We start from the raw sequence: 14,442 nt of genomic DNA on the forward strand, positions 1-14,442 counted from the left end.
ACCAACATGCATGTTTGGCTCAGCTAGAGAAGCCTTCATTCAACTGATTAAACTAGATCCTAGGACTTGGTTTAAATGATAAATAACCACATAAATAAATAGTTTCAAGGTAAAATGATTTCCTAACAGAGGAATACAAAGTGGTCCAACTGCTGGAGCTCTGAATGCTGTAAGAATGAACGCAGACTGTTTTTATCCTCTTCCATGTTTCTTTTAAAATAACTTTTCCATTGCAAGCCATGGGAGTTTACGATACCTGCATTTCTTCAGTTTATGGCACGGTGGACAGAGGAAGGGGCACTTCTGATCATTTGGATCCTCAGCCCCTTTCTATCCTGCCCAGCACCCAGTATGACTTTGGGGGGGCTTTCCAAAATCAGTGACAGGATTTCCCTCCCTTAATAAGCCAGTATTGGAAGCTTCAATTTCAGTTTATACCCCACCCCTTTGAAGGTCAGAGCCCTGTCTGTGTGTGGGATGGAGGGGAGGGGGAAAGAACTGAATTGTCCCATGGTTCCTGGGATTAGGTTTTAAACTGCAAACTGCCTTGTCCTGGCAACCTTAAATAAAGTTGTTTTCCCTTGGAAAAAGGCTAGGGAAAATGACATTATCCTTTCATCCGTGCTCCACTTCGAAAGTGCAAGTGAATAGCCGCCCCATCATAAAAGTTTTGTGAACTTCCACTGATCCATTCTAAAAACCATAGCAGTGCACAGCAGATTCTCTCTTCACAACCAATACAGCATTCACAGCTTTGTACACTACATATCCCACGGAACTGCGGTTTTGTTGTGTTTCCCAGAAATACTGGGACCACTGTACCCTTTCCATCTTTTCATTTAGCCTAGGGCAGAAGGGAGTCTCTGGTTGCCAGCATGTGCCAATGGCTTTGAGCCAAAGGTGTCCAGAATGGGGTTAAGCTATCCGTGCAGCGAATCATAATACATTTCTGATTCATTGCAGTACACCCCCCACTCCCATTAAAATAGCTCAGTTGGTTGTAACATCCAATGAGGTATTCTTTTAAATAAGTGATACAGATCTGATTCTGGGGAAGGCAGCACCCAGCTGACCTTGGCTTACTTTTAAAAGCAAAGCAGGGCTGGGCCTGTTTACTGCTTGGATGGAAGACCACTAGGAAATATTAGGAAGCCTAAAAAATCTCCTGGAAGAAGCAGTGGCAAATCATTTTCATACTGCTCCCGAAAAGCGATAGGACTGTGGCCATGAAGTCACCAGGAATCAGGTTCTACTTGAAGGAGACCTTATATAGATGTCGCTTTCCCAAATGCTAAAATTCAGCATGGACTGGACAAGGGTCACCTATTCTATTAGCCAAACACTGAGTGTCCAGTAATGGAACCAACCATTGCTGGTTCAGTATTAAAATCTATATGGTAGACTCCAGCAATTGGTACCACACTTGAGTATGTTTTCTCAGTATTTCTAAATACCGTTCAGTTAAAACTCACATTATCTTTCAAATCATCTGCTGACAAGTAGTTTTTTCAGCCAAACATGTTTCGTCTGCCACTTATTCATCAGTGCCCCTTTGGACAAGCACTGTCAGGAAGGGTCTAATGGCCCTGCCAGCTCTCTTTGCAGGATCAGGACTGGCTAAAGACTTCTGGAGAGGGAGCCTGTCTGTCTGGAGATGGCATCATCTGTTCCCAGGCATCAAGGAATGGGTGACCTGTCAAAAGGATCAATGCATCTTGGTTATGTGCCAAGAGGGGAGAGCTAGGACTCGAATGGGGGAGGCGTTGCACATGTTCCTTGCCTTAATACATTGGGGCTTGGTGTCATTAGATGGGGACCATGGGGAATGGAGCATGGCCTGGGAGCAGGAAAGAGTACAGTGGAAAGCTGCCACGTGGCCCCTATTGGGAAAGGAGGACAGGCTGGTGGTAGGTCCCTTGCTTTCAGGCCAGTGACACCTGCAGGGGACTCAGAAAAGTCAAGATGGTGGTGGTAGCAGTGAATTACTGAATTACAAGATCCTCAGGAAGCAAGACAAAATACAAACCAAGTGTTATTTAAACAATTTGAAGCTCCTTTTGATGTTTTAATTGTATTCTTTTATTTGAAGACAAAATTAAAAGTAAAGTGAGGTTTATTAAGGAAAAGCGACATTTTACTTGGGAAAGGACAACACATCTGAATAAGAAAACAGAAAAAGTTCAAACTGTTGCTGCTGCTGCTGCTATCAGAAGAGCAAGTCACAAACATGCTGTTAGAAGCTGGTCCATTTCACAGCTGCTTTTTTCTCTAGTTGGTTTTAAAACATTTCAGTGTACAACACGAGAGGCAGTTAGAAAACGACACAGTCCTTCCTTTACAACAAGGCATGACTATCTGGAAAGCGTTTTACAGAAACTGTAAGTGCTCACCTGGATTCTCTCTTGTGCAAAGAAGAGCTCGTAAGCTCTGGTAAGCATAGACAACCAGCCAAGCAAATCCCAGGGAATGCATCATGGTCCATGCAGAAATGCACCAGTCCCAGTAAAGACACATGCACACATACCAGGTTTTGTTTTAGCGGCATGGCTTTGGGGTGACGATGCAAGGTAGGTCACCGTGATGTGACCATTGAGCATTTAATGATTTATTTACTTGTTTACTTAGGCTGGTACATGCAACAAAACTGTCATCTTTGGAAATTGAAAGCTCAAGGAAGGACACACGATGGTAGCACACTTTTGACGTTTGTCTGAGACTCCTCGGCTGCCTTTTTGTACAACCCTTTCTATTGTGTCAAAGCAGACTCACGAATTTAAAATGCTCCTGGTGATGGTTTGAAGCCTGCAGAGTACATTTCTTTTGTCTTGCAGTGCTGCACAGTGACTTCAGTAGGAAAACATGTTACCATATATACTGACATGCAAACCCCCAAATCTGAAAGGAGGAGGAAGCAGCATTATGTAGATGGGCCAATTTCATTTCATGGCTCATTATTCCTCCAGATCGTTCCTTGGAATCTCCAACTTTGTGATGGAGGACTGTTGATGGCGCCCAATCAGTACTCCACTGATCACGAGTAATATAACTACTGTAGCAGTTCTCTGTGGAGACTACATACACACACTTCCATCGTACTGCTTCCTTTCAGGGCTAGCAACATTGTGAAACTCACAGAAAAGGAGTAAAAACTAGTAACCAAACCAATTAAAGGCAGGTGATAAGAAATCCAGCTACACAACTTTATGCCAATGACATGCACCCTCTCTCTCCATATTTTTCTATCTTTGCTTTCACCACTGCATACCCTGCCTTTTGTTCTTTAAATTTTTCACCTCTCAATATGAGGATCTCATCACCTCTACCCAACTATGATTTGTTCAGTCTTTCCCATCCTCTCAACCCCATTGCTCTTTTTTCAAGCAACTCCACAGAGATTTCCTTTTTCCCTAAAGAACTTGGTGGGACACAAGGTGCTATATTCTTACATTAAATATTTGAACCAGATGAGGTTGAGATACAGAGATTGATCTAAAATCACCTATAGGCTTCATAACTGAGTGAGATTTTTGACCCTAGTATGTTCAACCCAACGGTCTATCAGCTGCACCACACTGCTGCTTGGATAAGCATCAAGACAGAGATTGAGGAAGGTGTCCAGAAATATATTGTCAGCAATGGGTGTGGTAAACAGCTAATTTATGCCAGTGTCTCATGTGGGATAATGCTGAGTGTGTTTTCTGAGCAGCTGCAATGACAGACATCCATGATGAAAGTAGGACACGTTGATACCAATCATCAAACAACTTGTAAAATGAGAATGCAGCCGAAAATTGGTGTAGCCCAGCTGAAATCCATAATCCACTGGAAAAACTAATGCTTTGCAAGTCCCAAATCCCAGGTTCAATCATTTGAACTACCAGATAAGAGAACCCGCAGAGCCAATGCAAGAAGAGGTTATTGAGAGATCCATTCACTGTTCTAGGGCAGCTTCCTACAATGATAGAATTGGGACCACAGAGGCCTTTATGGCATTTTGTAGAATGGCCCATAAAATTCTATGGCCTATAAAATTCTATGCCATCACCTGCTCCCTGAAACTTTTGATTCTCCTGCAAATGGGGAGACCCCATAACCCATTGGCAGAGCAAAAGCAACTAATAAATGCTCAGCTTCCTTCGAGACCACACCAATTACCTTTCCTTGGCTTTGTGTAAAAATGTTTTGGAATAGGTTGATTTGCAAAGAATTCTAGAGATGTTTGTAATGGAGAAGGGCAGCTGGTTTATAATCAGTACCTGTATATATGGTAACACTTAACATCAATTCCAAAAGCAGGAAACCAAAAGCAAATCATATGGAAATGAACAAGTGACCTGAATCTAATATTGGAGAGCAAAATAAACTAAAAATGCAATTCAAACAAACAAATAATACCTTTATGTTTTTTAAATTTCAAAAGGACACCTTGTCCATGATACCTTATTAGACACAAAATCATATTCCAATTAAAAATAAAATCTTACGGTTGTATGGTTGTGAATACCATTCACTCCAATAGATTTAGTATTTCTTATGCTGATCAAATTTTCCATTAAAAGAGTATTTCATACATTTGAAGTTATCAAAAATATATGTTGAAAATTAGATTCCTTTAATATTCTGTGTAAGAGCCAGGCCTCTTTCCAAAACACCCATGTGGAGAGGCACGCAAAATACAGCAGTATTTTAAAACATTTTTTAAAGAGACGTATACATGAAAATACTATTTGGGAGGCAAAATTCCCCGAGGACAATTAGCACACAGTACTTACAGTATTGTGCATCCGTGTATGTACAGAAATTTAAAGCACACAAAATTGTGCATTTAATGTACCCAACTTGAAACTTTTAACATACACTTAGTTGCATGGACAGCAACAAATTACAATAAGAATCAGAACAAGGACAACCAATCAACAGCCAAATTGCTTTATATAGACAAAGCTAGATGGTATTCCACAGGATTGGCTGAAAACATGTTGCCTCCCAAGCTGCTACACACACACACACACACACACAATCAAAAGTTGTGCCCCAGCATCCTCTGCTTGGGGCATTGCAAAGGATTGGGGGTGCCCTTTTGGATCCCATGCTGGTTTAGTGGCAATCTTCAAAATATTGCCATTGCATGTAGCCATTTTGGCTCTTTTTGTGATCAGGCTGATCCTGGTATTAAACACATCTCAAGAATCTCATTTACAACTCTTTTTCTAAGATGCTTTTTTTCCCTAAGGGAGAAGAGTAGGCATAATTCTGTCTAGTGGCTAAACTTTCAGACAAGAGAGTGAAGATTGGGAAATGCTACCTGGTCCCTTCCCTTAGATAGCACCTTTGCCACCCAAACACATTGTCTTTCATGACATTCATGTTCCAAGTTCCCCATGTACCATAAAGTTCTCAAAGGCATGGGAGAAGTTACTATAATACAACATGTCCTCTGCTTGCACACCGTGGTCTTTTAATGTCTGAAGCACGTGTCTCCAATCACCATCCACCCCACAAACTCTTTAACCCTTGAATAGGGCTGCTTTGTCTTTGGATCCATAAAAGAAGTTGCCAGTTTCCAGCTATCTAAATCACAGTTCTGGAAGATGGTCAGCACTGCACCATTCCCCGTTTTCACACTGACAAACTGTAGGGCCAAAAACTGTCATTGCAAGAAGAAAATGCAACCAATTTTTCCAAGGTGGGGAAAACAGAAAGGACCCAGATTACTTCCTTGTGGTGGCTTCAATTGTGTCACTGAGGGCTGTGTCACTGTGTCAGTTTTCTTACTTGCTTGGGCCTAAGGTGGCCTTCCCCTTCCTGAACCAATGGGGGGACATGGGTCAGAATACTAGGCAAGTGGTTTTCATCCAACCTGGAGCAGGCAGAACAAATGCAGTAGGCATCACATTCTTCTGAGGAGGGCTATTCCTCACTTTAACAAGTGTAGTATTTGGTGGTTAAAAAGGGCAAGCTGCAGTGGATGTTTGGGGCTCTGGTGCCAGGTCCAGGCAGGAGAGGACTAAAGGACACAGTCAAACAAATTATGTTTAGGTGTACTGGAGAGGTTCTGCGTAGCAATCTGCATTCTGGACTTTCCAAGTGAGAAAAGCAACAAGGAAATGGTTCAGCGGTCCAGCTCACCAAGCATTTGCCTTAGAAGATGTCCCTGGCTTCGGCAGAACTATTCTGGAATAGCTGGTTTAGCAATTCATCCCAGCTGTCTTCCAGATTTTAAAAAATAGGAAAAACATCCCCCCACCCCGAAATATGGCTTGGTAACCATGCCTGCTTACCCCTTAGTATGTGCAAGATAGATTTTCCTTTTTCAGCCTCAATTATCTCTTCCTCTTGGATTTGAGGAAATTCAAGCAAAAATTATTCCCATCATAATGGAGAGTAAAACTCCAAGGTGGGCCAGAACATAATATTTCCACTGTGTGCATGCTACAGAGCATTTTGCTTTTGTCATCAATGGCACTGAAGAAAACATGGTGATCATATTTCCAGAACTAAGTTTCTGTCTGTTTTACCAATTCAAGGGGTTTTTATCTTTGCAAGAAGGTAACACCAGGAGAGAAGCATCCATTTTCCTGCTACGTGGGGTGAGGATGCAATGGCTGAAGGAAGAAGAAACCAGATCATTTGCCACAGTAACCAGATACAAACACAAAAATGTGTTTGGTGTGTGTGTGTGTGTTGTTCTTGTTGATGGCAAAAGTTAACTCCTCCTGAAGAAGCTCTTGAAAAATTGTGCAACAACTTTTTTCAAATATACCAGAAACCTTTTCATAAGGCAGCATATATCTATATCTATATCTATCTATATCTGTATCTACTGTATACCTGTATCTCATCTATATTTATCTACATCCCATAACAGTCATGAGCCAAGCATTTAAAGAGTTGACCAGCAACTTAATGCATCATTTTGGTCACTGTGTCTGTAACACATAGAATAGAAAGATGCATATATCTTTTTAAAACATTTGGGAATAAAACATCCCCTTACCTGTGTGTGTGTTTGTGTGTGATTGTGTGTGTGTGATTGTGTGTGTGCATGGAACTCCCCTTTCTCTTCACACCATTTCAAATATTCATTGGCTGTATGGAAAAAAAATTTACACTTCAACAATGAATTGGAAATTTATAACTTTCTGCATGGGCACTGTAGTACCTAGGCATTAATGAAGGTGTGGTACCTAGTCCAGCAAAAAACTGAGTGCTGCTGTTGTTTTTGACACCAGTATTTTGGAGGCAGATTTTCTGCAAGTGAGCAGACACCAATGAATGCTAGTTGCAAGTTTTCATAGTTACATAGAAAACCTGGCATTTTTCCTTAAAATTAGTAGCTTGCTGCAAATATTTGCTCTGCACATGCATGAGATGACCAGTCCCTCTGTAGACATCAGTGCATTTAACAACATCTGTAGGTTATTAGTGTATTCAATTGGCTCCAGGATCTGAGTGTCTCCTGATAAGGTCGGGGTCCTGATCATCCAGAGACTTGTAAGCATGCTTGGTTCCTTCTGCCTTCCCTACAGATCAGTGGGCAGAGAACTCTAGAGGTACCCATGTTCTTATGAACAGTGCAGGTAGGTACTTTAAATCCTGTGGAAGCAGACTCTGCAAAAACATTTTGATGGTGGCCACATTTACTTGAGTAAAACCTTCTCCATTTCCTCCATTCTACTATCAGTTAAAGTTACCCACAAGTGGCTTGTACCCAGAACTGCAAAACCACCTAGCAGCACCCTCCCCTTTGCAGGTCCTATAACATATATGGATGCTTCCCATGATATATTCCCAACTAAGAAGTGGCCCAAGGCAGTATGTGTCAAAGGGACATGAATAGCTCCAGGAGTTGAAAGTCACAAACATTTTAAATTTTGAGCAACATTTCTAGTTTAAAAAAAATGAATTCCATTTTGGATATCAAATATCACCTCAGTGGCTTCAAAATGTCATTACTGTGTGGCCCTGCACTCTCATTTCAATATAAACATGTAGTCTTAGACAAAACATTTTGATCTTGATAGCTACTAAATCCAAAATCTCACAAAATATGTACTATTTGTTAGCTATTAACAACTACCCATTATTAGCTTGAACATCACTGAAACCAGATTTTGAGATAATTGAATAGCTTGACTATTCCACAAATATGTGAGCTTATGGAGAAATAAAAGATACTCAACATTTGCAGGTTTTTAAAAAAATAATAAACTTGTTTCAGATCTAGCAGCCCTTGCACTATTGAATGTGTTTCCCCCCACCCTAATAACCTGCCATGAACCGAACATCAAAGTCTACATGGCATCACTTTTTGCTTTGGACTGATGCTGTCTTCACCAACCCCGAAGTCTCACTGAGAGTTGATTGTGAAATTATTGCAGCCCACTGGCATTAGCAAGCTCAGTGGCTTCTGGAACAAATCCAAACCAATAAGCCTGATTAATGGCATTATAGAACTGATGAGGGTAAATTCTAAGAATCAGAAGAAGGTAGAAAACTATCACTGCTTTGAAAATATAACTTATTGGACTAAATTCTGACGTTTCTGTAAGAGGCGTCTAAGTCTGTTGACAGGACAGTATCTATGCAAAAATAGATGAAGCATGAAGGTGAAAAGAAGACGTGCACCATTTATGATTTTTCAGGGAGAAAACTGCTAGAAATATTAACTCTTCATGCTAAGTGTGCTCATCTCACTAACGTCTCTGGCAAAAAGGCTTGGCGTTATTGATATACTACTTTGCCCAGAGATGGCAATGCAATGAAAGCAAGTAGTATCTTTCATAGGGTGGTATCCTTATAGTAGAAGTTTTATGATTGCAGTCTTCTCAAATCTCTCTAAAAATACTGTCAACTTCATGCGAAGCTGAGTCCATAATACTTTTTGTGAGATAAGTGTTTATATTTCTCAAACTAACATGAAAATATTGCATTCACTTAATGCTATAACTACAGCATCAACAAAGTGAGAAAATCAGGAGTAATATGCTTGTGTATGCATTAATTTGTCAAGGACTCAAACCTTTGTAATATGCTTGTGTATGTATTAATTAATTAAAGGAGTCGAACCTTTGTTCTGTTATTATCATAGAGGGTTGGTTTGTAATGCCAAAATGGCCATGACAGCAAATTTACTCCATTTTCAACTTAGGATTCAGTTAATTAATTTCACCTTTCATGTGTCATGATTCAAAATGTCCTATGTAATATGAGTTAATGCCCAGATTTGGGAAACATACTTTTTTGCTTCACAGGTCCAAGCTCCCACCTGGAGCCACCTGGAAGATGAGATCTGATATGAACCTCCATCTGCATACTGAGGAGTTGTATAAATCAAAGGGCGTTCAAGGGAGGGTAATCCAAAAAGTGTACTTACATTCAAAATGTTAAGATCAGTAGATTTTACAAGAAACAAATAAAGGCGAACTGTGAATGGAGGCTTTCATTTTCAAAATAGCTAATTGGTATACAATGATGACAAATGCAACCTGCCATTACGGGACTCTTGAGTGTGCCCACAAAATTATGTTGCTCATTCTGCATTTTTGGTAGGGTGAACTGTCAGGTCCCATTGACAGAACAGCTGAAATGTACGAGAAAGGATAAGGCTGCCTTCTAAATAAGATTGTCAACTCCTGTCTCAGGGGCTGTCTCTAAAAACTGTATCTGTTTATATCACTTATCATGGTTTCCCCCTGAAGAACGTTGGGAATTGTCAACCTATAATGTGCAAAGAAATATTTTTAAGAGTGAAAGTGGACTGATGCAATGCTTTAGGGTAGCTACGTCCTGAAAGAATTCTTCTGTTCAAGTGGTATGGCTAAAAAATGCTGCAGGTGCAAAACTGCTCATGCTGTTAGATATTAAAACTATGACAGAAAAAACAATGGGTGGGCTTTTTTGTCTCCCAGTAAAACTTTGGGATCAGGGAAAAGATCCTTTTTGAGGATTTTTTCCCCCAGAGAGTTACAATGGAGGGAAAAGGATAAAATCAGATGCAGGTGGTCCTTGATTTATGACCATTTGCTTAGTGACTGAAGTTACGACAGTGCTGAAAAAAGTGACTTATAACTGGTCCTCACACTTACGACCATCACATCTTCCCTGCGGTCACATGATCAAAATTTGGGTGCTTAGCAACTGGCATGTATTTATGGCGGTTGCAGAGTCCTGGGGTCACATGATCGCTATTTGTGACCTTCCCAGTTGGCTTCTGGCAAGCAAAACCAATGGGGAACTTTGTGATTCACTTAGTAACTGCCGCAAAAAATATCATAAAATTGGGTGTGGTCACATGCTGCCTCGCTTAATGATCACCCTGCTTAATGGCAAATCTTCCAGTCCCTATTGTGGTCGTAAGTCGAGGACTACCTGTAATTTTTGCGGCCTGCCCCATTTTGAATTTGTCTGCAGAGACCTTGTTGGCTGCACCACTGGCATCTTGTTATTCTTAAAAATCAATGTTCTTTTTCTGAGCAATTGCTATGAATTATTCATATTCATCCTTACGGATGTTGCATTGCCCAGTCTGGTGCAACATGATAAAGTTCCTGTTGCTCAGAGGAAGAATATTGTTTAAAAAAATCAGCTCCCAGGGGCTGTAAATGCTATCCAATAAGCAAAGGACAAAGCTGACTGTTTGGGATGGGAAGATTCTGTCATGAAACATTTTAAGCCTCCTGCAAGCTTCTTTTTCATGTGAAAAAGATAACATTTCTTTCTGGCCTGTTAAAACACCAGATAAGCTTAAAGAGTCAGCAATCAGTCACCTTACTTTAGAAGTGGTAGTGCAAGTAAGCATAGATGCAAAAGTTAAACCTTTCCATGTCTTCTCTTAGAAAACCATACTGAAAGTCTGCTCTCAGTCTGGCAGAGACATGAATTGGGACTTCTGAATGCCAAGTTTGTTCTGAAGAACTGGTCTCCCACTTGTGGTGACTGTGATCGTATTTTGAAGGCAGGCTGGAGGAGCAGTGCTACTGGCAACATGATCTCCTAAAGATCACTACTGAACACTTCGGTGATGTTAGAACAAGACTGATCTTCTGCCATCCTGCCCTGACCCAAAGGGCTGTGCAAATCTGTATGATCTCCACACCGGGTGTTGCTACCTTCACTGGATAATGTGGTCTTATAAGGCTCAACATATATCCTGCGGATGTTTGGCCTCAGTTCTTGGTATTTGTCTTTCCCTTCTTCTGGGAGGCTTGAAGCATGAGGTAAGAAAGTGCTGCGGGGACAATCAATAGAAATGCTGATTTGCTCACCAGGAGTGGGCTCTTGAGAGAAGTCCATGGCTTGTGTGAGATGGGGAGTGTAAAGACCTTCAGAGAGAGAGACAGACTGGGTCTCACTGTGTACACGAAGCCAACGATGGTGTCGGCTGAAATAACTGTAGTGCTGATGTTTCCCGTGTTTCTTCTTCCCTAGGAAACTCAAGGATTGCCTTGAGCTGGAGTTCTTTTCTGTGCTTTTTGGTGAAAGCCTTCCTATTGACAGGCTCTGCATGTTCTCTGTAGACTGATCAACATCTGTCTCTAAGACACTGCTTCCTCTTGGGTTTTGTTTTGGAGTTAGGCAAGGCTTGATATCATGGACATGGAGGACATCTGGGGCACTGCCACTCAGACAACTCACTGCCTGATGGGAGATATCCTGGGAGGATGAATAAACCAAATCCAGCTCCCTCGGACTCAAAGCATCACTAGAATCATAGTCACTGTCGGTTGGGAGGAACACTTCTGAGCAGCCTTCTTCATCAGAATATGGCTGGGAATCTGCAAAAAGAATAGAATTGATTAACCTGGGGCAGACTGCACGTCTTAGCTGCATGCCTATCTTCTATGTCCAAATTAATCTGAAATAGAGGGTTTCTTTGTTACTGAATGCATTTCTACTGTCTCCTGAAGACAGGAGGTTAAGAACTGTTTCTAATGTTGGAGGCATCATGTCTACTGAAGAGCTCCCCTTTGGTGGAGGAATGTATTGCTGAAAATATTGGTGTTGATCAGGATGGGGCTGGTGGGATCATGCTCCTTTGAGGAGATAGCTTTGGACTGCTGACTCAGATGTACCAGGACCCTCATTTATTCTGAGAAGGAAGCCAAGCTAGGACTGTGTAGAATTACTTGGTCATCAAACACAGAAGGGTCCATTGAAGAAACAACAAGATGGGTTTCTTCTGAAAAAATCTACTCAGGAACAGTTATGGATGGCTCATCCTTCTCTTATGAACTACTACTTGCTATAAACATTGACTTGGCTCACATGTTGTCCTAAACCAGAATATAGTTTATTGGCTTAATGGGGTGACTGAATCCAACTGTTGTGGTTTATAAACAATAGTCTGTAGCTTAGTTTTATGGGTGAATCTAGTCAATATGGCTTATTTAACAAACCATGATTAAAAACTACGGCTTAGTGTGATACATGAATTCAGCCAGTATCTTCCAATAGGACTACCATTTCTGGGCTGTGAACATTCAGATAGCCACTAATAGTCATTGTGATTATTTTTCAGCCCAGAATGGTAGCCCTTTTATTCTTGAGTTACCTGTTTAGTGAAACCTTGGCTTTTGTTTCTTGGACCAACTCCTGCATCTGCTTTTGATCTCTGATTTTGTTTGATGCTTCATCTCTTGCTTGAAACTCTGGCATGGAGCTTGGATTGGTTAATAACTTCACCATGAATTATTGGCTTCATGCATTATTGACTTCTTAATTGGTTTGGGTGTTCAGTTGTCCAGCCCCAGGACAAGAGGAGCCCTTATAGTTTTAGGCTTGCTTAAACTATACCTCTCATTTGCATGCTTTGAAACTCTGACAACATGGAGAAAATGAGTCCATTAGAAGAATGTCAAATGAATGGCTGTTGTGCTAGGTGCATTTTCAGAGCAAAAGCAGGTCTTAAGTAGTCCCTAATTCTGCAATGCTTTTAGTCTGAATGGAAATCTGTATAATCTCTACTCTGAAATTTGTTTATGATAACAAACAAAAGGTATCATTAACCACTACTGTTATTCATTTAGATCCTGCATGCTAAATTCCACTAATATTAAGACAAATAGGTTAAAAGAATCTAGCAAAATGCAATTATGTGTTATTTGGAATCTGAATGGTTTGTATATTGTATTCTGCACAGAGTTTTAACTACATTAAATTGGGCTATATCCTGTCCAAGGAATTATTTTATCTTTATTTAATAATGGAGTTTTCTATTTAATTTTATCACAAGACTTGGTTATATTACTGTTGGTTGCATATTTTTTTTGGTAAGTTTGTTAGACTGGACAGAATTAAAACTGCAGTCTTCTGTGCCAGATTTGGGCTCCACAGTACAGCAGACTTGCTTGTCCAATGTGGAAAGGGAGCTGTTAGTATGGAATAAGAGGTTCAAGCACTAACTCCGCTTCTGGGGCCATTCTACAAATATGAACTGTGGGTGCCACTAAAAAGAGAAAAGGAGAATGGACGGATGGATGCCCATAGAGAGGGCTCAGACCTTGATGCGGAAAATTGACTGTTGGAGCCTCTCACTCCTGCTGGCTCTCCAAGGAAGCTGAGGCTGGAACCTGCAACACTGGGAAGCTAAAAGGAATTATGACAAGGTTTGGGAGAGGCTTCTTTGGCCAAGCAGATACAGTCCCTGTTGCCACTCAGAAAGGAATGAACTTTTTTTTTTAAACTAAAGGGGAAAAGCACCAAAAAGCTTGCTGCTGTTTCTTCCTGCATTTTCTGGACTGCCTGACTCTAGACAGTTGGTCTAACCTTTTGGGGTTATTGCCAGCCGCAGGGTCTTGGATTCTTTGGAAAGTCCCAAGGCTGGTACATGATGCCACTCAGCACCGCATCTGTTCCCAACACAAAACAGACTAGACTAGCGCTGAAAAAACCCAAGCCAAACCAAAATAAAAACAAGTCTTCAATCTCAGAAGGCAAACATTAGCCACATGCTCTTCCTGCAGTAGATTTATTCTGATGCTAGACTGTGTGAAAGAGGCTCTGTTTTTATGTGCAGGTCTCAGTTTTCAGAGTGCATGGCATGGGGAATAATTAATATCAACTTGTTACCTGAACTTTGTACTGGGGGGTGGGGTGGGAAAGTGAAGAGCATTATGTATTGATTACGTGCATCTGCATTTGTATGCTGTGAATGGATACAGAGATAGCCTATATTCTGCCATGACAGATTGTGCACAATGGAAGGAGGTAGAAGGGTAGGGATTCTTATAGGCCATTTACTTCAATGGAACATTAACACCCCCATTGTGCTTAGCAGGACAGTGATAACTTACACTTGTGTTCCCCTGCCTGGCCCTCTTCCAGCTAGAAATGAGAGTTGTTATGCAACACATCTGGAGGGCACTCATTGGGGAAGGCTAACATGCACTATCTGCTTTATTATTGTGAAATGGTGATGGAGGGGCCAGGGGTGGGATCTAA

The 14,442-nt window shown here is 41.0% G+C and overlaps 1 protein-coding gene across 1 annotated transcript in view; it reads right to left on the reverse strand.

Moving 5' to 3' along the window:
- Positions 1 to 10,962: 10,962 nt before the first annotated feature.
- The window catches only part of ANKFN1 (ankyrin repeat and fibronectin type III domain containing 1), a 121,755-nt gene continuing 118,275 nt past the window's right edge, over positions 10,963 to 14,442 (reverse strand). The window contains exon 17 of the mRNA XM_063296556.1: positions 10,963 to 11,777. Coding sequence (XP_063152626.1) covers positions 10,996 to 11,777 — 782 coding nt within the window. The 3' untranslated portion in view covers positions 10,963 to 10,995. The remainder of the gene's footprint in view (positions 11,778 to 14,442) is intronic.

The sequence above is a fragment of the Candoia aspera genome, chromosome 2 (assembly GCF_035149785.1).
Source record: "Candoia aspera isolate rCanAsp1 chromosome 2, rCanAsp1.hap2, whole genome shotgun sequence".
Lineage (NCBI taxonomy): Eukaryota > Metazoa > Chordata > Lepidosauria > Squamata > Boidae > Candoia > Candoia aspera.